The sequence below is a fragment of the Oratosquilla oratoria genome, chromosome 10, assembly GCF_046742065.1.
Source record: "Oratosquilla oratoria isolate Oo_2021 chromosome 10, ASM4674206v1, whole genome shotgun sequence".
NCBI lineage: Eukaryota > Metazoa > Arthropoda > Malacostraca > Stomatopoda > Squillidae > Oratosquilla > Oratosquilla oratoria.
In genome coordinates, this window is record NC_134786.1 from 73,514,884 (window position 1) to 73,539,442 (window position 24,559).

Here is a 24,559-nt window from a genome sequence, read left to right on the forward strand (position 1 = left end):
ATTACATCAATAACACATAGCATTGTTCATGGGATCTCACACGAACAACCCCCTCCAGTTTTTTTTTTTTTTGGGGGGGGGGCAAATACACTGATTACACTGTCTATTTCTGTCAGAATCTTTCACCAGTTGTGTCGATTCTTGACTGTCCATTCTGGTCATTCTCCCTTCCTCCACTCTTCGCGCTTCGGAGTTTGAGTTTCGAAGTTTGGTTGTTTTGAAGCTTATGTGTTTGCTTGTGTTGTTTTTTGATGCTTCATAGTTTCGAACTTCGATTACGCAAATTGGTGATACTCTCGCAAACCACTTAGTTTCTTCAAACTGTAATTGATGTATTAGTTAATGAGCTGTTTATGCATATGTATAATTCAGCCAAATTTTACGAGTCACAAGTGATCTGTGACACTCGCCCACACAAAAAGATATTGCTCCACGCAATGTCTAACCAATTACTCCAGTAATAATTACATAGAGATACTGATATGTAATTGAATTGAAATCTACCTGCACAACTATAATATTCTATAAAAGTATAATTACTACACTTTTACGTCTTTCTCGAGCAGTCGGGACATCAGGTCAGCTCCAACATTTGAACTTCCTTTGATGTACCGGATGACCACGTTGAACTGCTGGAGGTACAATGCCCACCTCATGATTCGGGCGTTGGCGTTCTTGGAGGTCCTAAGGCTCGAAAGAGGCAAGTGATCAGTCTCTAAAATAAATTTATCTCCGTAGAGGAAATAATAATACTTTTTGATGCCCTCTACAACTGCAAGCAACTCCTTTTCCACCGTACTATAGTTCCACTCCGCTGGCTTCAGCTTCCTACTATGATAACTAACAGGAAAAATATCCCCATCTCTTTCTTGCATCAGGATAGCTCCAATGCCTTCTTGAGACGCATCGGTCCGGAGGATGAAAGGCTGGTTGAAGCCCGGTAGTTGAAGTATCGGCTCCTTGCAGAGGAGGTTCTTAAGCGTCGTAAACGCTTCCTCCTGTTCAGGCCTCCATGTCAACTTGTTAGGAGCATTCTTGTTGAGAAGCTCTGTGAGTGGCAAGGCGAGGACAGCAAAATTCGGAATGAACCTGCGGTAGTAGCCCACAAGTCCCAAGAACGATCGGACCTGTTTCTTCGTGGTCGGCCGAGATGCATTCTTGATCTTCATTATCTTGCTATCCTGGCATCCACATCGTCCTTCGCCTAAGGTATGTCCCAGGAACTGTACTTCCTGTTGGAAAAGTTCGCATTTAGACGGCTTGACTGTCATATTCACTGAACTAAGTCTCTTAAGTACCTTCTCCAGGATCTCCAGATGTTCCTCGAAGGTAGAAGAGTGGATGAGTATATTGTCCACAAAAGCTTCCACTCCATGGATGCCGCGCAGAACTTGACGCATGGCACGGTTAAAAACTGCTGGGGAGTTGGTAAGTCCAAAAGGTAGTACTTTGAACTGGTAAAGTCCGTTGGGTATTGCGACTGCCGTGACCTGTTTGCTTCTCTCCTCCAGCGGAATCTGGAAGAATCCTTTCGCCAAATCCATCTTGGAAAATATTTTGGAGTTGGCGGCCTTTGCAAATATTTCCTGCTGATTGCTCATTGGCTCTGCATCCACCTGGGTTACTGCATTTACTCCGCGGTAATCTCCACAGATTCGTACACCTCCATACTTCTTGCGTACAACGACTATAGGACTGCAGTAGGGAGACGATGACTTCTCTATGATGCCTGCAGCTTCCATGTTGTCTATCTCCTTCTTGACCGCATCCACCAGACGAATGGGTATCGGGTATGGCTTCAATCTGACGGGTACGCTGCTCGTCAGCCGTATTTCGTGGCAATCCACCTTGGCGACTCCAGGCTTATCGGAGAACACTGCTGAATGTCGCTGGAGAATAGAATTTATACGTCTCTTCTGCTCTGGACCAAGCCTCGGAGGTACTTGCACATCCTCCACCGTTTCGCCTTGAATAGCTTCACGGGTAAGGGGTGCGCAATCTGTCAATTCCTCAACCTCTGGTATAACCACGGCAGCAGAGACCATCTGCGACTGCTTAAACTGGCCTTCGACAATCTGCAGACACTCGTACTGTTCAGGTGATAGCACACGATCTCCCCTATTCAGCAAACATTCTTGACCAACTGCCGAACATGTAACTTGAGGTGTGTAATATTTCTTCAGCATATTAATGTGGAACCTCTTTTGGTCTGGTCCCACTTGCACCAAGTAGTTCAAATCATTGAGACGTTTGACTACTTCAAAAGGTCCTTGCCATTGCGACAGCAACTTGTTGTGCGCGGTGGGTAGAAGGAGGGGGCACTGGTCTCCTTCCTCGAGGATCCTCAGCTTAGTTTTCTAGTCGTAGTACGCCTTCTGAACTTCCTTAGCTTTCAGTAGCTCTTGCTTTGCTACTTCACAGGTCTCTCGTAGTCGTTCGGCCAAGTCCAGCACATTTATGCATAAGTTGTCTTCACTGCGGGGTCAGGCTCTTCTTCGTCCCAGAGTTCTCGCAGTACTTGCAGAGGACCACGAACTGACCTGCCGTAGACTAACTCAAATGGTGAGAACTGTAGTGAAGCTTGGGGTACTTCGCGGTTGGCGAATAGTAGAGGGGCGATAAATCGTGGCCATTCCTTAGGTTGCTCTGCTGCCATCCGCTTCAGCATCTTCTTGAGGGTGCCATTGAAACGCTCACAGAGTGGTAAGGGGTAGTCCTGAGCCCTTTTACAGCCAGTAGCCTCAGCAACTCTTCCATCATGACTGAAGTGAACTGGCTCCCCCGGTCGGACAACACTTGCTTAGGAATGCCCACGCGACAAAAGATTTCGAACATTGCTTCGGCGACAGTTATGGTTTCAATATTGCGAAGGGGTACTGCTTCAGACCATCTCGTCGCGAAGCCCACGCAGGTAAGGGTGTATTTGGCTCCGTCAGCTGCCCTTGGAATGATAGGTCCAACGATGTCCACAGCCACTCGCTGGAATGGCTCAGAGATCAGAGTGGTGCAGGCTTCACTCGGCCGCGATCTGTAGTCTTCTGACATACGTCACATGACCTCATCATCCTCACTATCTCTCTGCCTATCCCAGGCCAGAAAAATTGAGACTGAATTCTATCTTGAGTTTTCTGTACTCCCATGTGTCCACCTAGTGCAGCATGATGACCCAGCTTAAACACTGCCAGGCGATACTTCTCTGGAACGACGAACTGTAATCTCGAGTCCCCGCTTGGATACACCGTACTGCGATAAAGTCTTCCCCTTTTCTTAAGGAATCTGGTTTCCGTTCCCCGAGAAGTTCTGCAATGTCCCTCTAGAACCTTCTTACAAACCATGGCAAGTGTGGGATCGGTCGTTTGCTCGGCAACTACGTCCTCACTATTTGCAAGATCTGAAACAGATGAAAGTATCAAAGGTTTTACCTGGTTGGTTGCTCTGGCGGCTCCTCTGGTAACCGCCGCTGCACAGGTTTGGGTGGTGTCTTCGTGTGAGCCGTAGCTAAGGGGCAGATCACCCGAGTCCCGTTGATAAGACTCACGGTTACATAATTTCCAGTGTAACTGTCAGGCGTTACAAGCCTCTCCTTGACACAACACCCCGTCGATCCGTTGTCCCTTAAGACTTCCGCGGTGACACCATTTACCTTGCCAGGCTGAACCAGGAGCCCTGTACCTCTGAGACTAGAACTCAATGCAGCTGATAAGTACACGTGTTGGGGAGTTGACACGGAACCGGCGGTGACACACTCTTCTTGTGGAATAACCTTTGGGGAAAATACCTCAGGTGCTCCTCCGTGGTGTACTGCTGCTGCTGCAGCGTGCTGATTCTTCTGACCCTTGTGACCCTTCCAACCACCTTGAGAGTAGGGCTGGTTCCTCACTTGCTGTGGTTGGCTGTGAGGAAAAAAAAGATTGAGTAAATCTTTGTGGTTTCGACTGCTGTGGAGATGACTGGTAACTTATTGTGGTGTTGGGCTTGCGTGTTAGACCCTTGTGGTGTCTGAGAATGTACAGGGGGAGGCAACTTCTTGTGAAGTTGTTTCCTCGTGTGGTACCCGTAAGCTGCGAAGTGTGCGTCGGCCAGGTCAGTCATTTGCTGGAGGTCCTTTACTTTCTGTGTCTTGAATTTAGCCACCAGCTCCGTGGGACACGACTTTTCCAGCTGGGTGCGCAGCATCAAGTCGCGCAGACCCTCGACAGTCTGCGGAGTCTCGTCCTTTTCCATCCAATGGTCCAAGTAACTCTTCAATCTAGCGCAGAACTGGGCTACCGTCTCCTTATCCTGCAACATAGCTCGCTGATATTGGTCACGCGCATCCTCCAATGTCTTACCATAAGCTAGAAGTAATGCTTTCTTCATACCTTCATAATCTCGCATTGAGGAGTCAAGACGGTGGATGATGTCGAGAGGTTTCCCGTCGAAGAGGTTCATAAACTCGACCTTCTTAACATCTTCGCTCAATTTGTACGTAGTCGCCACCATCTGGAACCTGTCAATAAAAGGCTCAATCGCTTGACCTACCTCATATTTTGGAACGTTGAGCCGGTGTGTAGAGAACTGGGTGTGAGCAACAGGGTTGACACCTGGCGAGCTGGTACCATCGGTCTGAGGTTGGGAAAGTTTGAGCTGTAGCATCTCCTTCTCATGCAGCCGTTTCTCCTTTTCATGTTCCAACTTTAGTTTCTCGAACTCTCGTTCCTGCGCTCTGTCGTCCCGAAGTTGCTGTTGCCGTTTTCGGACGTACTCCCGGATTTCCTCAGTATCCTTATACCCCAGGGTTTCCGCCTCACTCGTCAATTCCTGCACGGACATGGCTCTCACACTTCTGTAATCAACTTCAATGTTACAATAAAAGTTTTACTGCCAGAGTGTGAATAACGCACAAGAAGGCCCCACGATGGGCGCCATTTATGTCAGAATCTTTCACCAGCTGTGTCGATTCTTGACTGTCCATTCTGGTCATTCTCCCTTCCTCCACTCTTCGCGCTTCGGAGTTTGAGTTTCGAAGTTTCGGAGGTTTGAAGCTTCAGAGTTTCCAAGTCTTGGTATTTGATGCTTCAGAGTTTCGAACTTCGATTACGCAAATTGGTGATACTCTCGCAAACCACTTAGTTTCTTCAAACTGTAATTGATGTATTAGTTAATGAGCTGTTTATGTATATGTATAATTCAGCCAAATTTTTACGAGTCACAAGTGATCTGTGACAATTTCAATATTGATTTCATTGTAAACGCCGAGTAGCGCCAGGCCGTTGAGGCTATCTTGACCCATAGTATTCCTTAGGTAGGTCTTCAGTCGCTTCAGGGTTGAAAATGAACGCTCGGCCTCTACGTTCGAGACTGGGAGCGTGATCAAAACTCGGAGGAGCTTGGCCAGGTTCGGATACATTCGGGTCTGGGCGTGGGCAAGGGCATCTCCAATGGATTCGAACTTCATTGTTGTTGAATACCAGCGCTCTGCTTCCACCTTCACGAGGCTCAAGGTCTCGATGTCAGCCTCATAAACCTTTGCCGCTTCCAGTACAGCAGCAACATCTCCGTCAGCGCTGCTGAGCAGATTCTTGATCTTGAAGCCAACAGGAATAGTATCATTCCCGAACCGGGTCTGCAGCTCAGTCAATACATGGTCGAGGAATGGGACATATACACAGTGGCGGCGCCAGGGGGGGGGCTTGGAAAAGTGGCCAGCCCCCCCATTAGCCCCCCCCCCCAAACTGAAATGAGCAAATTGAAAATTTAAAACACTCATTGAAATAATTTTATTAAGTGGAATTTTTAATTGCCAGGGCTAAAAATTTGTCAGCCATCAGTGCTAGCCCAACCATTAACCTCCTCCCCTTCTGAAATGAGGATAATATATGTGTAATATCATATTACTATTAGCCCCACCAAAAATTTGCTCAGCCCCCCCTTAGCCTCCCCAACTAAAAATTCGTGGCGCCGCCGCTGCATATACAGATCTTCGGTAATACTCCCTCAGCTTCTGGAAGAGTAAATTCGCTCGCTGCGTTTGGCGCTTGCAAACTCGAGGTACAGGAATGGTGTCATGTGATGAACCGATCTCCTGGAGGAGCCCCTCTGCCTTCTTGAAGATGTTCTGGAAGCTGGTCAGTGCACCTTCCCGGGTCTTGTTTAGATGCGTCACCACATCACCAATCGTAGCGTACGCTGAGACTAGATCGACCATAGGGGACTGCAGGGCTCGGCTCGGCTCCACAGTGTGAGCTAGCACAGACTCAGCGACGGCGAGACCAATCAGAAAGCGCGGCTCTCGGATTGCTATTAGTAGTAGTCCCGCCGTCGCGTCCGAGTTGCTCTCGTTCTCCAGAAAGACGGCAATAACTGGCAGGAATTCCATAAACACAATGACCGAGTCGTGTCGCTCAACCCATCTAATAGCGCAGAGGCTGACCAGAAAGTACTAAAATCGATTAAATGAAATCCTTACAATGATTCATGGAAGAACAAATTTGGGGGGGGCTTCAGCCCCCCTCAGCCCCCCCCCCCGGGATCCGCGCCTGCTTTCTCTGGTTTGCGAGGATGCTTCAAGGTTCATGATGTCACTCGAGTCACGAATAGACTATTTAACGTTAATATGAATAAACTAAAATTCCAGATAAGACTGAACTTGACACTGGGTTGATTTCTTAAGAGAGACTAAAATTCCAGATAAGACTGAACTTGACACTGGGTTGATTTCTTAAGAGAGAAGACTGAAGACTGAAATTTACACTATTGCTGGCTATAAGGGAACCTCTGGATGCTATAGGCTCCTCCTACAACTTATTATGATTGGTTAAGATTCTCTGTATACCACAAATGACCAATGGGAACACATGCCCTTTTCGTAAACATCTCATGCAACATCAGCATAACAGCATATGGCTTGAGAGTGTTTTTATGGCTCGATAAGGGCCCAGCGTGCGATGCGATGACGAAAACTAGTATCGACTAGTATCACTGTACTAGTATCAACCTCTAGTAGCAACTAGTGGTGATGGTGTTGGTGGTGTCGTCAAACCAATCACCACAAATATAAAACTATACAATATATTAGTATGCTATAAAAATCATGATAAGCTTGCACGTGGAAGTAATGTTATTCCAAGGACTGATAAACGACAAATAACAGGTAAAAAGAAAAAAAAAATTATTAACTGGGGACACACACATGGGAGCTTCACTCACACGCCGGCACCAGTCTCCACGGTCTCTCCGAGCAAGCTCCCATGCAGACACCCTTCCCGCTCCAAAGAACTCTAGACTGGTTCGATCAACTTGAGTAGGATCAACATTAGGGAAAGATGCCTCATGTCCACATAGCCAGAGTTGACGTCTCCAAATTATGCTGGAAGTAACTGACCTAGAATTCAAGTCAGCTTTCAATGACCATATCTAACAGCAAGACAGGGAACACTAAGATTGAAAATATATTGGAGACAGGTAGGCTGTTAGCAGTTCTTGAAACAAGTAGAGGGTACAACAATTGTTGTACCACTCGGTGTCATTTTCAGTCCGTAATCCTGAACGAAAATTCGGGGCCCAAAAAACGACACACCGTGGCAATGAACTTCAAACTAGGTATGGCATGTGGAGAATAAAAGACAGGGCCCTATGAGTGTAGCTACTTTCCTGTATAGTATGCTAAAGTAATTACACACGTTTGATCACACAGGTCGATCTAGAAGGTGCACCGTCTCCAGTTATATATAAACAATGTTCAATAAATTATAAATGACAGCTGAACCATTATTTATGGTGTTCGTCTTGTTAGTATACCTCCCTAGATTATGACGTCAGTGGATTGAAGGAGATGAAGTCAAGCCTGGAGCTACCGTTGCTGACATAACACGCAATATAATAACAAGTGTCACATCGACCTCTGCGTTCTCTTCTGCTACGTCGCTGGGCAACGCTCCTGCCTCCACTCTCCTGTCAGTGACAGAAGCTTTCGTTATCATCTACCAAAAGCCGTCGTTTCACCACAACGTGTACTACCATTATCGCCACCACCACCAGTTACAACAACTAACGTAACCGCTTGGTTCACATTTTACAGTTCACATACACGTTCTCTTGTTACTTAATATAAATACGACAGAAAACGATAGGATTACATGGGTAACAACAGTAAATTGTGTCAGTATCTTTGTATATAAATATGATAATAATAATAACAATAATGATGATGATGATGATGATGATGATGATGATAAGTTTATTTGGCAATAAACCAAATACATTAAATACAGATAATGAAAAGAACACATTGTTCGAAATTACAATTACAATTGCCGAGGATAACACAAAAAAGCATGCAAGCATACGATGAGTAAACATTTGCTGAACATTAAGTTTTTACTTCACAAAGTAATATTAACAACTGTATATCAATTGTTTGGAACAAGTGGGAACTGGCTCAAGCACGCGTGAAAACAGAGTTCACAGGTTGTTACTTGACCTTATTTCGTGGTCTGCTGGGCTAGTATGCATTCGGACCTTAATCATCCACGGTGTGATGCCCCTGTTACAGTGACGATGCCCGGAAAAAGCTAATGCTTCTCACACTCACACATTGATGTCACCAAGTTACCCCAAGTGAGCAGCGGTCGGGGGGGGGGGGGCATTACACAGAGTGAATGAAGCCCTTCCTAACCTCTCCGTCACGGCTAGGATTTGAACAGACGACGAAATCCCCACGCGTTCTACCAACCGGTAACTTGCATTTCCGCGCAACATTAGTTCACATAACAGACGGAAAGTAATACATCAACACCGCTACCACCACCGCCACATTGTAAATTTATTTTCCTTGCCAAAGGGTTCAAACCCATCTCGATTAATCTTTTGACGCCTCTATATTCTTCTTTGGTTATTCAGGCCGCCAAAATATTTCATCAAGATGAAAAAAGACGTCAAGGCGTTAAACGGTTTTGACTCTGTGCCTTCAGTTAGAGCGTGAAGTTCAAATTTCTAGGTATGAAGAACTTTCTGTTGCCAGTGGCACGCGATATAGTGTTACAATTTAGCGAACCAGAAGGATTTTGATTGATTTGTAACAAGGCTAGCTGACGAAAAAATACAGAAGAATCGGTAAATGTGCATGACGAATCTGGCGCATGCGTGCGAGTGTGTAATCACGAGTAGTTGTACTCATTAACAAGTCTTACAAACCCAAGCCGCGGTGCAACAGCCCCTCCGCCATTGCCTGCCAGAGTGCAGATCCACTGCCATTCTTCGCGTAGGTCTCAGCCCGCCACTCATCACTGCAAGGGTGGCGCGATACCTTACCATCTCCCCTTCCGAGACATCCCTCAACTTCTTGGGGGTCCACGTGGCGTCGCCAGAGGTTGAGGGATGGCCTCCATTCCTCTTCTCTGGGCAGCGCCACTCCCAACAGTGGTATCATGTGGACACCACCTCCTGTTTTACTGTTTTACCTATGAACACAGTTCCTAACTGCTGCAAGGTGGGTGAAAAAATAAGATTAAATAGAATAAATGAATAAAGAAACAAAAAATCATAGTTACATGTGAGAAAAACAAGATTGTTTAAATATTAGGAAGCATAGCTTTCCACATAGACGTGTAGATTTGTGGAATAAGTTGGATTAATATATAATCCAGGCCAAAGCATAAACCAACTTAGGATAAAAGTGGTCATTCATTCTCAAACTATGGGAGTATGGGTATATCATGTTAGAAAGCTTTCATGCTGTGAGGCAACTTTAGTTTGGAAACAAGTTCTGTCTCCTGTAGAAGAAATGTGGAAAGATGATAGGGGGACTGTTGTTGCTTCACCTAAAACTTCTGGGATAGAGGTAGGGTATACGTTTTACTATATCATCGATGGCTAGGGTAAAGGAAGGACACTAAAGACACTTACTTTTGGGATTCCATCCAACTTGGACTTTGAAGGTTTCGCAAGACTAAAGGAGCATATGCCACAAGGTACATAGCCCTGTGTGCCTGGGGCATTGGCGCAGGTAATAATGCACAGAAGGGCAGTAATCATACACCACAAACACACAAACATAAACTCTCGTGGAAGCCTAGGAGAAAAAGTGTACATTGATACCACCACTGAAAAAAGTATGGCAAAAACAAGGGCGAGTGTTTGTAAATGTGGCGTGAATCACATTCTCTTTGCAGCAAGATGGCTGTGATCCAGGGGCTAACGCAGATACTTGATCAAAGGAGATTACAGGAGGGAGTGGAGTTCAAAATATATGTAAGAAATATACTGAAACTATTTTTACTAAGAGCTTGTACCAAGATGTCTATGGTGATATAACCAGTACAGAAACCAGATTGAAGGGAAGCAGAAGGAAGTAATTTTCCGGTTACCAGAAGAGTCAGAATAAGACAAATTTTTCTAACAATTTACAAGGGCAATTTGTGAGAGCAACTGGGTGGTATTACTTGGGGAAAGGTAGGATTCTGAGGAGAGTCCCCCCCCCCTCCGGCTTCCGTGGGTAAGGTGAATCTTTTGGTGTAGGTGTATATTTTGACTAAGCCACTCACATTAAAAGTGTGATTGTTGGTTTTATATATACATACATATACCAAGGGATTTTTCCTCCTTACAAGGAAGGTAGACAAAGGCAAAGGCATAAATCATTTCCAACCCATTTCATCCCCATATACTCCACTCACCTCCCTCCCTCTTTTCTTGGCTCCTCCTGGATGATGGATCATCTCTGCGTCTTGCCCATTGCTCTGGGCTGGGTCAGAAGCAATGCAGCAAGGCACAGCACATCAAGAGCAAGCCCGCTTCATTTAATTGGTGACCCTCACCCCTCTCTGTCCCCTCATGCAGAAAAAGAGAAGACGGGGAGAAATCCCTATGGGCTGCATCAAAATATCATTCAAATATATTCCTTTGCCCCCACCCACTCTTTTCCATGCATCACAGCATCATCCGTACGCAACAATTCTTCACTCACCCTATTTTCTGTCTTCTCCCTTCCTTCCTCAACAGACATTCCCCTCTTTCCCAATGGCCTTTTTATCCTATCCATCCATTTCGTCCTTGGTCACCCCGTCTTGTTCACTCCATCTACCTCTGCCTTCCACACCTCTTTTACTAATCTTTCTTCACTCGTTCTTTCCATGTATCCAAACCATCCCAATACTCTTTCATCAATCCTATCTCCCAACTCCCTTTCCATCCCCACTCTCCTCTTCACCTCATTTCTCTCTATCCAGCCTAGTAACCCCTACCATACTTCTCAGACATTTTATCTCAAACACATTTAAACTCTTCCTCTCTTATGTTCCATGTCTGTGCCCCATACAATGCTGTTGGCATAATCACCATTTCATACAATCTCCTCTTAGCATCCACTCTCAAATATCTATTTCTCATTACACTTCTTCCCCAAGGCATTTACTTGCTTTTCTCAATCTACATTCTACCCCCCCCCCACTCCTCCCTTTCCCACCACATTCGTCCTCAAGTATCTACAACTATCCACTATCTCCAGTCTCTCTCCCTAAATACTCACTTTCAATTATTTGCTCCCATTCTCTCCCTTTGTACATTTCATCCCCTTTTATCCACATTTTTCTTTGACTTCCCAAACTGTCACTAATTTTCTTAAACCCTCTGATCCTGCCACAAGCGCAGTGACATCTGCAAACAATTGGCTTATCTTTTTCCATTTCTTTAATCATTTCCAATCCCCAGCCAATTACCCTTGCATTTATCTCTTGCACCGCCCAATCCATGTATAAATTGAACAGCCATGACAACATACACATTCCTGTTGAAGTCCCACCTTTACCTCAAACCACTCACTCTCTGCATTTCTAATTCTAACACAGGCACTACTGTAGTAAAAACTCCTAACAGCTTTCCTCCTATCCCATATATCTACAATACCTCCCACAGTCCCTTACTGTCTACCCTGTCATAAGCCTTTTCCAAATCCATAAAGGCCCAAAAAATCCTTACCTTTTCCTAAAGCTTTCTCACATATCTGCCTTACCACAAAAATCTGATCCACACAATCCCTACCTGTCCTTAATCCACACTGTTCCTCACCAATTACTCCCTCTGTTCCTCTCCTAATCCTCTCAATCAAAACCCTTCCCAATTACACTCAAGAAACTAATCCCTCTGAAACCACTACACTCACACTTGTCCTCTTTCCCCTTGTAAAGTGGAACTATACAGGCATTCCTCCAGTCCTCTGGCATGCTACCCTCTTTTAGACAAACATTAAACCTCACCAGCCAGTTTACTGTCACTGTACCTCCCTTTTTTTAGACATTCCACATGACACCCATCTAACCCAGGTGCCTTACCTGTTCTCATAATTTTGATAATTGCTTTCAGCTAATCTTTTCTTATTTCTCCTCCATTTCCCTTATTCATCACTGTCATTTACTTAGCACTTGTCACTGCAACTACCTATTCCTCCCTATCCTTCACATTTAGTAATTTGTTGCTTGTTGGAAAGTGTGGTTTCGTGGTAAAGAACGTCATCGACGAGTCTGAAATGTTCCAAGGAGGTAGGGAAGTCTGTAAGATCTGATGTATCTCCTGACTCGAGAGTAAATATCACACGTTTCCATATTGGGTCGGATCTTTGAGCTGCATGAATACGCGCATGAGTAAGAGTGACTGGCTGAGGGAGGGAATTGACAGCAGCAACAAATGGTGGCAGCGGTGGGATACGAACTACGAACATTAGTTACGACAAATGCGGACTTGTGTTCAGCGTGTTCAACAACGCTTCTGACGCCGTTAATTGCCTTTTACTTACGGCAAGTTACCTGCCTGTGTGACCAATATTACCTGCAACTACAAGAAATCTCTCTACATTACTGCATACGAGATCTTCTCTAGGGTCACCTCCGCCTCCACAACCACGTTCACCAGGAGTGAAGTGTATACCCACGCTTACCAATTTCTGTATTGTCTCATCCGCGAACCCTCCTCCACCAGCCCTCACTCCATCTCGCTCCTTCGCATTCCAATAACAGGAAGCTGCTGTCAATCATCCGGCGGTCAACGCATACCCCAGTCTCTTGGTGTTCCACTTTTGGACGACTCCAGCCGGATCTACCTCTCTTACTCCATCCACCACCTCCACGTGGACCACCTACTACGCACTCCTGCATCTTCCTGGAGCGCCATATACCTCCGCTCCTTACGCCAAATGGGGAACCTCCTCATCCCCGAACCACCACCGCCTAGTCAGCGTAGCAGCCGTACATCCGGTCTCCTTCCCCGCTCACCGGCATCCTCCGCACTACTTCTTCCACGCTACCTGGAATCCCATTCAGTGCCATTTCTGTGACTATTTCAAATTCAATTCACAAATATTTATTAACTCAGTGACATTACCTTCCTTCATCAGTGACATTCTATGAAATATTAACTTTCGTATTCGTGTGATATCTATCACAGTATTAGTGTATATACCTTATACTTTCATTGTAGAATTTTACACATTATCTTATATTTATATATTTACGATTGTACCTCCTCTCTGTATCTTTACTAATTTCTTCCACTGTTTGCAGCCAAAAATTCTTCGTGTGTTTCCATTCTTCCCTTCAATACTTCGTCCCTTAATTCTACCTGCTGCTCAAGACTTCTTCGTGACACGAATTTCCTGGACAGTGGAAGGTGATGGATGTTGTGGGTAATACGTACCTTAAGTGAGTGATGAAGGGAGGGGGAGGATAGCTGCAGTTGGGGAACCGAAGTCCAGATTTGTATCACCACCCGGGACCACTCGCGCTCCCTCCAGGGCGAGCGTGAACGTAAATCAAAGAAGGGGGGGGGGGTGATGGGGCAACTCATTAAGTGAACCGTCCTAGGCTAATGAAACCCAGAACTCCTATTGTGCGTTTTAATATACTAATTAATTCTATAATTAGACACTAGTATTATGCTACTCATCATTATGCAATGTGTGTTAACAGTTAACTGGATTTCACTCATACATCCTATCTATTCCCTGCGCGCGATTACTAGCTAAATAACTTATACTAAAACATCTTAACTTAATGTGTGTCTTGCGTGTGGAGACGTCTTCAATTGGCGCGGTCTCCTGCTGAGTTCCGACCGGCGCGGCTCCGCTTCTGGGGGCGGGGGCGCGGCTTTGTGTGGATCGGGGCGGGAAACTGATCGACCTCGTAGCTTGGTGTTTAAGGACGGGCGCTGAGATTGGGTTTGCAAGCAACCCACTTCACCGACGTATTCCTGGTCACTCGTACACTGCACACTGGAGTAGTTCCGGCGGGGGGGGGGGGTTCGTACCCGTATCACTTGTTAGGTCTTACAGTGTGAACAGTCACTGGAGGAAGAAGGTCCTCGAAAGCCGCATAAGGGAGGAGAGGGCGCGAAGAACTTCCGAGATACGAACGGCCCGACCTCCCTAGTTGAACTCAATGGAGAGACTGACCTGTGTCCCGCGGCATATAAGGTCAAATTGTCCGCCAGCCAACGTCCAACGTTGCCAATAGTTCTACGTCTCCGTCACTAGTTTTGAAGGGAACTGCGAACAATGTTTATGCGAAAGATGACACAGTTCCAATTGTTCCTTGAGGGTAGACACTATTCACGAGCGTGATAGATACGATCCTAATTATTCTAATTGCCTAGCTTAAACAAATATATGGCAGCGCGCAGGGGGGGGGGTGTTCGCACGAAGCTGGAACAAGGTCGCTTTGTGCTTGGGCGCGGAAAACCGTTGGGCTAGGCTATGGGAACACGAATCTAAAGGGAGGGGGGGGGGTTTCTCTAGATAATTAGAAGTCTCTCACTTCGTTAAGGCACTGTAATTGATTGTCAAAATGGCACAACAGTTGATGAGGATAAGGAGAAGGAGAAAGGACAGGAAGTAGCTACTAGAAGTCTTAAGGACTCTGGTAATTCCCCAGAGTATAGGGAATGAATGACCGAAACGGGGAGAAATCGGACGAAAGAAAATGGGAAGGGGAGACAGCGAGCCGGGTGTCACAATAATATTAAAGAATCGTGATACTTCGTATTATTTCTAAGGTAAGTGGAAAACTCTTTGGCACTATACACCCTTCCTGTATGACAAAATTTCCTCGCTATCCTTTTCATAGTCCTAAATTCCCTTGTCATACGATTCATCTTTCATCCCATACACCATTTTTTAACCGTCCACCCCCTTCATCCCCAGAGTCACTACCTCCACTTCCTTCATCCCCAATGTCACAAACACCACCTTCGAGTCCTACCAACATGGCTTCCTCGTCCACTCAACCTCCCATTCCACAACTAATGACTATAATACATAAAACTGTAGACGTCCCCAAATTCACGGGGGACAATATACCCACCCACACATTTCTGGCAAATGTCAAAACAGCTATTAACCGCAGAAAATGTTCTACAGATCAGGTGAAAATTGCTGTTCTCCACAGCTTTGTTGACCTTACCTATAATGATGGTGACATTCTTCAGTCCGATGCCTTAACAGACTTGTACAACAACACGTAGTTCCTTCTGACTTAGTACCTGAAGTACTGTTCCTTTTACATGATTCTCCACTTGCTGCACATCCGAGTAAAGACAACTGCTTAACACAGGCCAGACTTCAGTACTTTTGGCTTAGTATGAGAAAAGATATCCATGCCTACATCGACGCCTGTCATTCTTGCGCTACCCATTAAGGTCATATTCACAGTAAAGTTCCCATTTTGAAATATCCAATCCCTAGCAAACCCTTTGACATGGTTGCGGTTGACCTTCTCAAGTTACCACTCACTTCTAGTGGAAATCAGTACCTGTTTGTGTGTATGGACTATTTTTCCAGATTCTGAGGCGAAGTCTGGGAGTGAGTGCTAGTGGCTAGTGGTGTACATATTTCACTGTTCAATAAAAACTGTGAACTGGAATCTCCAATTATTTTCATTGTTGCCAAGCAACAAATTCCCTAAAATACTTTGCCCATCTTCCTCTTACTGCCGTCTCTTCCATTATCATCTCTCCATCTGTATCTTTTACCTTTTCATCTCTACTTGGTTTGCCTTCTCTTCCTCTTAATTTCCTTCCAAAACATCTTTTCATTATATTCAAAATTTTGTTATAATCTTACCCCATTTCACATCTGCTCTCTTTTATCTTATGCTTGGCTTCTCTTTTCTTTGTACTTCATCTTATTTTGCAACCAATCTGTGAATGCTCATTTCTTCTCTTCTACAACCTTCCTTGCTTTATTATTCCACCACTCACTACCCTTCCTTCTATCTTCCTTGTTCCACACACCATCTTTGCACACCTTATGACTCCCTCCTTGAAACATTCCCATTCCTCCTCCACTCCTAGTTCTACTCTATCCTTCACTCCCTTCCACTTTTATCTCAGCTTCTTCTTATACTCCTCCTTTCCTTTCTCATTTAAGCAGTTTACTCTAAGCACCTACCTACTCTGTCCTTCTCTTCTTTCTCCATCTATCCTCCACTCTCAACTTACCTTCAACCAAAAAATTATTTGACATTCCCCACTCTCCTCTAAGAACATTACATCTTCTCCTGGTTACCACTATATGGTCCATTAAAGCCCTATCTACCACCTTCTTCCATATGTACTTATGTTGGACTTTCTTCTTTCTAAATACTGTGTTTACTATCATCAACTCTGGACACATCATCAGCAACTCTCCACAGTGTATATGCAGTATATATGTGTATATATATATTATTACATATATGAGTATTCTATATATGTAAGTATGAAAATAATTATTACTTTGGTGAAAAGACGTCAGTTATTCAAAGGACGAGAATGGAATGTTATGTTTTAGACTGTACACGTAGGAATATCAATAATGTTTTGGATCGACATCTTAGAAAAGAGATTAAGGGGGACAGTAGAGGACAGCTTCAATGAATGGCAATATGGTTTTAGACCTGGAAGATCTACCATTGATCTAATTTTTGCCTTAGAAATGCTTTCTGAGAAAAACTGTGAATGGAATAGAAAAGTTTACTTAGCTTTCGTCGACCGGGAAAAGGCATTCTATAGGGTTCCCAGAAAGATCTTGTGGTGCATCTTGGATATAGAAGAGTATAACATTCCTCCCAAACTTAAAAGGGCAATAAAAAGGATGTACATAAACGATAGGTGCCGTGTTAAGGCCCAGCAGGGAAATGGGGAATGGTTTAGCATAACTTCAGGAGTAAAACAAAGAAGTGTGCTTTCCCCAGTCTTATTCATCATTTTCATGGATTACTGTGGAAAGTTAGTGACAAGAAGAGCGGAAGGAAAAATATTTGGCTACACAGATGATCTGGCATTGATAGCAGAAACTAAAGAAGTGTTATAGAGGTTCATTTTAGTTTGGGATGAGGAATTATCAGCCAAAGGTATGAAAATTTATAAGGGAAAAACAGAGGTTATGCTGCCAAGTAGAAATGAAGAAGACATGCATGTGAGATTAGGAAATACAATTTTGAACCAAACAAATCAGTTTAGATATTTAGGAGTAGTTTTCGGCAAAGAAAATGACACCTTGATTGAGATAAATAACAGGATCACGAAGTTTAATGCGACTCTCTACTTACTATATCCACTCATTAAAGACTGCCACGTGCCAAGGAAAGTAAAGACTATCTTATATACGAGTATACTACGACCTATACTTACATATGGGCATGAGGCTTGGTCACTTACCACCAAGGTTGGAAATAAAATTCAAGCAACAGAAATGAAAGTTTTAAGATTAATAAGGAATGTCACCAGAAGAGACAGAATCCGGAATGTTTCCATCAGACAAGAATTAGGAGTGGAAAATATCCTTAAATTCATTGAGAAAGGACAGCTACGATGGTTTGGTCATATGAAAAGAATGAACATCAACAGATATCCAAGAAAATATTATGAGTGGAGACATGAAGGAACAAGACCAGTAGGTAGACCCAGAGTGAGGTGGAGGGACAACATTAGTAGAGCAGTGGAAGCCAGGGAAGAGAATCTCGAAAACCAGCATCTATATGTGGACAGGATCAGATGGAGGGGCTACATAAGGCAGAACAACTGACAACCTTTAATGCTTAACAGGAGACTGGTAAGAAGGTAAGAATCATGTTTTGCTCTGTAAGATGCATTATTATTTTTGTGTATTATTCTGTAAATATGCCAATACAAATTATTATGATGTTTTTCAGTGGATACAATACAAATTTATGTATTATTTCAAGGTAGCGTGTATTACATTTTAGTCGTATTGGTTTGAGAAGTGTCACCAAGCATGAGTACAAATACATTTACTCTGTCTTGGCCAATCAGGTCCAAACTCCACAGACTCTGGTTCTATGGACCAATCAGGGGTGATTTTGTACAGGAGGATGGGATGCTTCATGTGCATTATGAGGAGTGAGAATTAGGCAGTCATATAGGGAGTGGAGATGTTATGGCTGCGAATTAAGTGAGTCCTTTCCACCCCCAGTTTATATATTCAACTCAGCTAGTAATTTAGATTTTGTGTGAAGTCTATGGCAGTGATGTGGGAAGCCTAGTCAGTGAATCTCTTGCTTATTATTTCTCTCTCACCCCTGTTAAAAATTGTAAGAATTTGGAATCAGGTTTAGAATTTAACTGTACATCATTCATTCATTTATATGTCTTTTGTGATAATTATCTTGTTAATCCTATGAATTGTAATGAATAATGTTAAACTTAAAAAAAAAAAAAAATTCCCATGATAAAAAAGTTGTATGGCGACCTTGGATAAATTTCTATGAACAGATTATCCCAAAGACATAGGGTCTTGGGAATTATTCATATAATCTTGGAATATTTTTCTGTTACAAGTCAGAAGTATTTGTAAGATTCGTAGCAATATACACATACCAACAGCTTTTTCCCCTTTACAAGGTAGCCAAAAAACAAAGGCATAAAATCTACTCCCACCCATTCCATCCCAACATATGTCACTCATTCCTCTCCCTCTTGGCTCCTGGATGATGGGTCATCCCTGCATCTTGCCCACTAAACTGGATCAGAAGCAATGTAGCAATACAGCACATCCACAGCAAGGATGCTTCATTTAATTTGTGAGCCCCCTCATAAAGAAAAAGAAAAGACAGGGAGAAATCCCTTTGGGTTGCATCAAAATATTGTTCACACTTATTTCCTTTTCCCCCTATCCCTGACTCACTCACCCCTACCTTTTGTCTTCTCCCTTCCTTCCTCAACAGACATTCCCCTCTTTCCCTATAGATATATCTAAATTGTTCTTAAATTTGTGTATGGTTTTTGCACACCATCATTTCATCCAGTTTGTTCCATACATCCACCACTCTGTGGGGAAAGCTGTTCTTTTTCAGGTCTCTTCTATAACTGCCCTTTTTGAGCTTCCTTCCATGTCCCCCTCTATTTCTCATATCCCAATTTAGCAAGTCTTCTCTATCAAGGACTTCCATACCTCTAATGATTCTATAGATGGTCAACAAGTCTCCTCTTGTTCTTCTTTGTTTCAAGATTGGTAACTCTGTGTGTGTGTGTGTGCACAAGATAATGAATTATGATTTTCAATCTAGTTTTTCACTGTTTTTGTGATATGAAAAACCAAATGGCTAAAGAAAGGCACAATTTTTTTTTTTTATAATATATTTCATGAAAATTATTTTTCTTCTATATCATATTTTATATTGGCAAACATTATTTTAAGTATATGATGAGCAATAAGTGCCTTGATCAACAGGTTGTACAATAACTACATGGATTTCCATCTAAATATAATTATACTGGGCTGTTTAGTAATCCATAACAAAGGTGGATGTAAATGCCAGTTCAGTTAAGCATTCAGTTCTCTACCTATGTGTGACAGGATGGTGGATAAAGTGCTTATACTATTCTTGATGGATAACTTTGTAGAAATTTTATACATACATATACCAAAGGCTTTTTCCCCCTTACATGGGGGGTAGCCAAAAAGAAAAAAGGCATAGAAACCACTCCCACAGCAAGGCCGCTTCAGCAACCCCCCTCTCCGTCCCCTCATGCAGAAAAGGAGAAGACGAGGAGAAATCCCTTCAGGCTGCGTCAAATTTTTTCTCATACATACTTCCTCACCCCCCATCCCCCACCTGCCCCCCCTCATGCATCACAGCATTATCCATACACAACCCTTCTCCATTCACCCCTATCTTCTGTCCTCTCCCGTCCTTCCTCAACAGACATTCCCCTCTTCCCCAAAGCCCCGTCTACCCCGTCCATCCATCTCATCCTAGGACGCCCCCTCATATTTACTCCTTCCACCTCTGCTTTCCACACCTCTTTTACTAATCTTTCTTCACTCATTCTTTCCATGTGTCCAAACCATCCTAATACTCTTTCATCAACCCTATCTCCCAGCTCCCTTTCCACCCCTGTTCTCCTCCTCACTTGCTTATTTCTCACTCTATCTAGCCTAGTAACACCTATCATACTTCAGATATTTCATCTCAAACACATTCAAACTCCTTCTCTCTTCCTCTCTTAAGTTCCATATTTCTGCCACGTACAGTGCTGTTGGCACAATCACTCCTTCATATAACCTTCTCTTAGCATCCATTCCCAGATGTCTATTTCTCATTACACTTTTTAATCCACCAAGGCATTTACTCGCTTCTCTCAATCTACATTCTACTTCCACCCCCCTCCTCCCTTTCCTGCCACATTCACACCAAGTATCTAAAACTATCCACTTCCTCCAGTCTCTTACCCTTAATGCTCACTTCCAGCCTGCTGTCACTCTCTCCCCTTGTACATCTCATCACCTTACTTTTGCCCACATACATTTAACTTTTATGCTACCTAGAAATCTTGTTGAAATGGTTGAAATATACACACAATCCTCAATCTGTTTTTCTCTGAGTGCTACCATATAACTTTATTCAACAAAATAAAACTACTGCACTTAAACATATATGTCAAACAACGCTGGAGGGTATCCCCAAACATAATTTGTTACTACAACTGTTAAATGACATACTTCACCATAAAAATTCACATTCTAATGCTGATGAAATCATGAAACTAATTGTATATAAGTAATAGCTACATAAAATATATATATATATATATATATAAATAATAATAATACAAAAAAATAAATAGAATAATAAGTGAATAAAAATAAATAAAATCCTTCTTTGTTGTCCATGAGTCTCTTAAGTCGTATTTACCAAAATGTACACAATCATCTGTCAAATGTAGTATCATCTGCAATCACCATAAATCAAAACAGGTCTGTATTCTTCTGAAGTTACATGGCATTCTGCACTTCATTGAACATTTTAGCAAACAGAGCTGGAAAACAATGGACATAACACAGACTGAAAACATAATTTCCTTTGGAAATTTTACAATTGACTTACTGGGTAAGTGGTTTCGAGCATTGCTACTTATATGGAGGTCAGTAGAGGAAGCAGTTTGAGTCTGCCTGGCAAAAAACAAGTTCATCAAGGGCATAATACATTTAATTCCCTGCTTCAAAAAGTTCTTTATAAAGAGATACCAGTCTCAAATTCTTTCCCTATATAGTATATGTAACACAATGAGATTTTTCAAGTAGTTCACTAAATGTAAACTAAAACAATTTTTGGCTGAAACAAAACTTTTACTATGAATATGATTACAAGATAAGAATATGGAATTAAAGCATCATAATCCTTTCTTTAATGTAGCATTACATGAAGTTATATACACACAAACTTGGAATATCTGACCTCTAAATAAATGGGCATCAAAATAATGCACTTAATTATGACTACTTTCCTTAAGATTCTGTGTTACAATGTAATATATCTTATAAAAATAAAATGAATGAAATAAAACATCTGCATATAACTATACGAGGTAAAAAATGAAATATGGGAAAAAAAGAATAATAAAATAAAGAATCTACCTATATACCAAGGTTTTTTTTTTCCTTACAAGGTAGGTAGCCAAGTCAAAAGGCAAGTACCCACTCCCACCCATTCCATTCCCATCAACCACCCTTTCTTCCCTTTTATTTTAACTCCTAATGGGTGACAGGTCACCCCAGTATCCTGCCACTGTCCTGGGCCAGAAGCAATGTAGCAAGACATAGCACACCCAAAGCAGGGCTGCTTCAATTAATTGGCAACTCCCCCTCTGTTCCTTCATGAAGAAAAGGAGGGGAGAAATCTCTTCAGGCTGCATCAAAATATTCATGCAGAACCACTCCTTAGCCACACATCCCCTCCCACACCCCTTCCCTTCCTTGGATCAAAGTATCATCTATACACAGCCATTCTCCATTCACCCTTATCTCCTGCCTTCTCCCTTCCTTGCTCATGAGACATCCTCCTCTTTCTCAATGTCCCTTTTACCACATCCATCCATCTCATCCTTGGCAGTCACCTCAAATTCACTCCATCCGCCTATGCCTTCCGCAGCTCTTTTACTACTCTTTCTTCACTGATTTTGAGTCAAAACCATCCCAGTACTCTTTCATCAGCCCTATCTACCATCTCCTTATTCAACCCCAGCTCTTTGAGATTTCTATCCAATCATATTCTAATTTAAATTGCTAAAAAAAATTAAACCATACCCTGGATTACTATTTATGAACAATCTATAAGATATAGAGAGGTAGCGGAAAAAACAAAGGGGATATAAATTCAACACTTCATTGCTGTGAACAGAACATGTGGGTCATACACCTCTAACCGTCCAGCCACCTTCTAGAATATCACTTAACAAAATAACCTAACCTAATCACATAATTTTTCTTTATCGTTGGGAGAGAGAACTCTTGGCCATAATCCCTTTCACAAATGAATTCTTCCTATAACCTATTCCAAAAGATTCTTCGATCGCCATGCTCGATTGATCTGTATATTTGTATTTATTTGTGTACTCCCTCTACCCCATTATTACATTCCTGTTGGGATGAATGCCTCAACTCAGAATGCACATACCTGAACATTATACCTGACAGTGCCACGAATGTGTTCGCATCATTGGATGAAGATACTGAATACCACTTCGTAATACAAGTCAAGGTCCCACTACTTTGTTTTGTGATGGAACATTTATGTATTAAAGATCCTAAAAATATTCCTCTAATGGAATTCTGAACTGGAGGGTGGGAAATTCCTAATCGGTTATTAGATATGAATATGTCCTCATGATGTCATGGAGGGGTGGAGTGAGAGCTGTATGGTCCATCATGCCCATAGATGACTTAGTCATGTAAAACAAAAAATAATTACCAATTAAATCCCTGGCCTTATATACAGATGTATATACATATTCATATATCATAACAATGCCAACAAGCGAACTTTTGATCCATACTGACATTAGATGGGGAGCTATAACATTTTACTTGTATGTTTATCCAATTTAATTTTAACCTCTTCAATATGAGTCAAATTCTCACAGGCAGCATCAGTTGCCATGTGTATGATGATTCAATGATGTATTACAATATTTGCTTTACAAAATATAAAGTTACAGGTGTATTACTCGTCTTTCACTCTGAATATTAATAACCACAGAAAATATGATTAAGCCAGTTCACAGAATATGGGGGTCACTTGGCTACGACTACAAAATAAATACAATCAAGACACCAATGCCAGCATCCTCATATAGCCACTCACGCCTCATGATGCCTACACAGGTGTCATTGTACTGAAGGATACCTCATCCTATGTTACATTACATTTACATTTAATTACCTTGACTAGAAGCTTATTATATTCACTGTTAGTGCTGTTGGTGAAACTAATTCTATCTACTTCTAGGTTAGGGTAAATAAGAAAATTGGATAAATGATAAAAAAATAATAAATGCCTAAATCTTTATACATTTATTTTTTCAATTATACTTTAGTTAGTATGCCCTTTTTCCTCAGACTGCCTCATATTTAATTTTTGACTGCCTTACTACAGGTGCTCAAGTGGCACTTCAGAACTGCAATAGAATTTTAGGTTATTTTTAAGATGGAAGTAAAATGCTTACAGAGATTATATCTTCATTGTATGAATATTCTATATACACCAATATTCATTCCATACTTTTTCAAAAGAATGAAAAACATTGAAATAAATATACAAAATGAAAAGGGATAAGTAAGAGAGCAATTACATAGGATGATTGTATAAGGCAATTACCATTTGGAAAACATGTAGTGAGGTTTGGCACCTACTTCCCATATTTACCTAGTTGTATTTTACGGGATGAGAGCTATGCTCGTAGTGACCTGTTTTCATATCTCTCCACATCCAGTTTGTTCTTAAAATCGTTTATAGTACATATGTATATTCATGTGAGTTTTGTTTCTTCTCAACACGCAGGCCTTCGCAGGCTTTTCGCGAGTCGTGTGATTGCAAGCCGTCTTGACCCTGTGGTTGGCATTGGCATGGTGTGCCTCAGGAGCTGGCTCTGTCCCCACACTGCCTGGGCTGGGTCACCTGATTGTGACCATGGGAGATGATTGGCTAGTCAGTTGGCTTGGAAGGTAGATCATTCTGCCCATGTTACCTGCCGAGATTGGTCTACATGTATGTACTCTCTCCCAAAAGTAAATGACCTCACCCAGTACTTTTCCCTA

At 42.6% G+C, this 24,559-nt stretch overlaps 1 protein-coding gene across 1 annotated transcript; it reads right to left on the minus strand.

Moving 5' to 3' along the window:
- Positions 1 to 539: 539 nt before the first annotated feature.
- Positions 540 to 22,927, minus strand: LOC143028970 (uncharacterized). Its single transcript, XM_076191320.1, has 7 exons — positions 22,920 to 22,927; positions 21,351 to 21,415; positions 3,989 to 4,835; positions 3,423 to 3,893; positions 3,135 to 3,378; positions 2,731 to 2,979; positions 540 to 2,357 (listed from the first exon to the last, which is right to left on the minus strand). The coding sequence occupies exons 1-7, from the start codon at positions 22,925 to 22,927 to the stop codon at positions 540 to 542; spliced, it is 3,702 nt and encodes a 1,233-aa protein (XP_076047435.1).
- Positions 22,928 to 24,559: the final 1,632 nt, after the last annotated feature.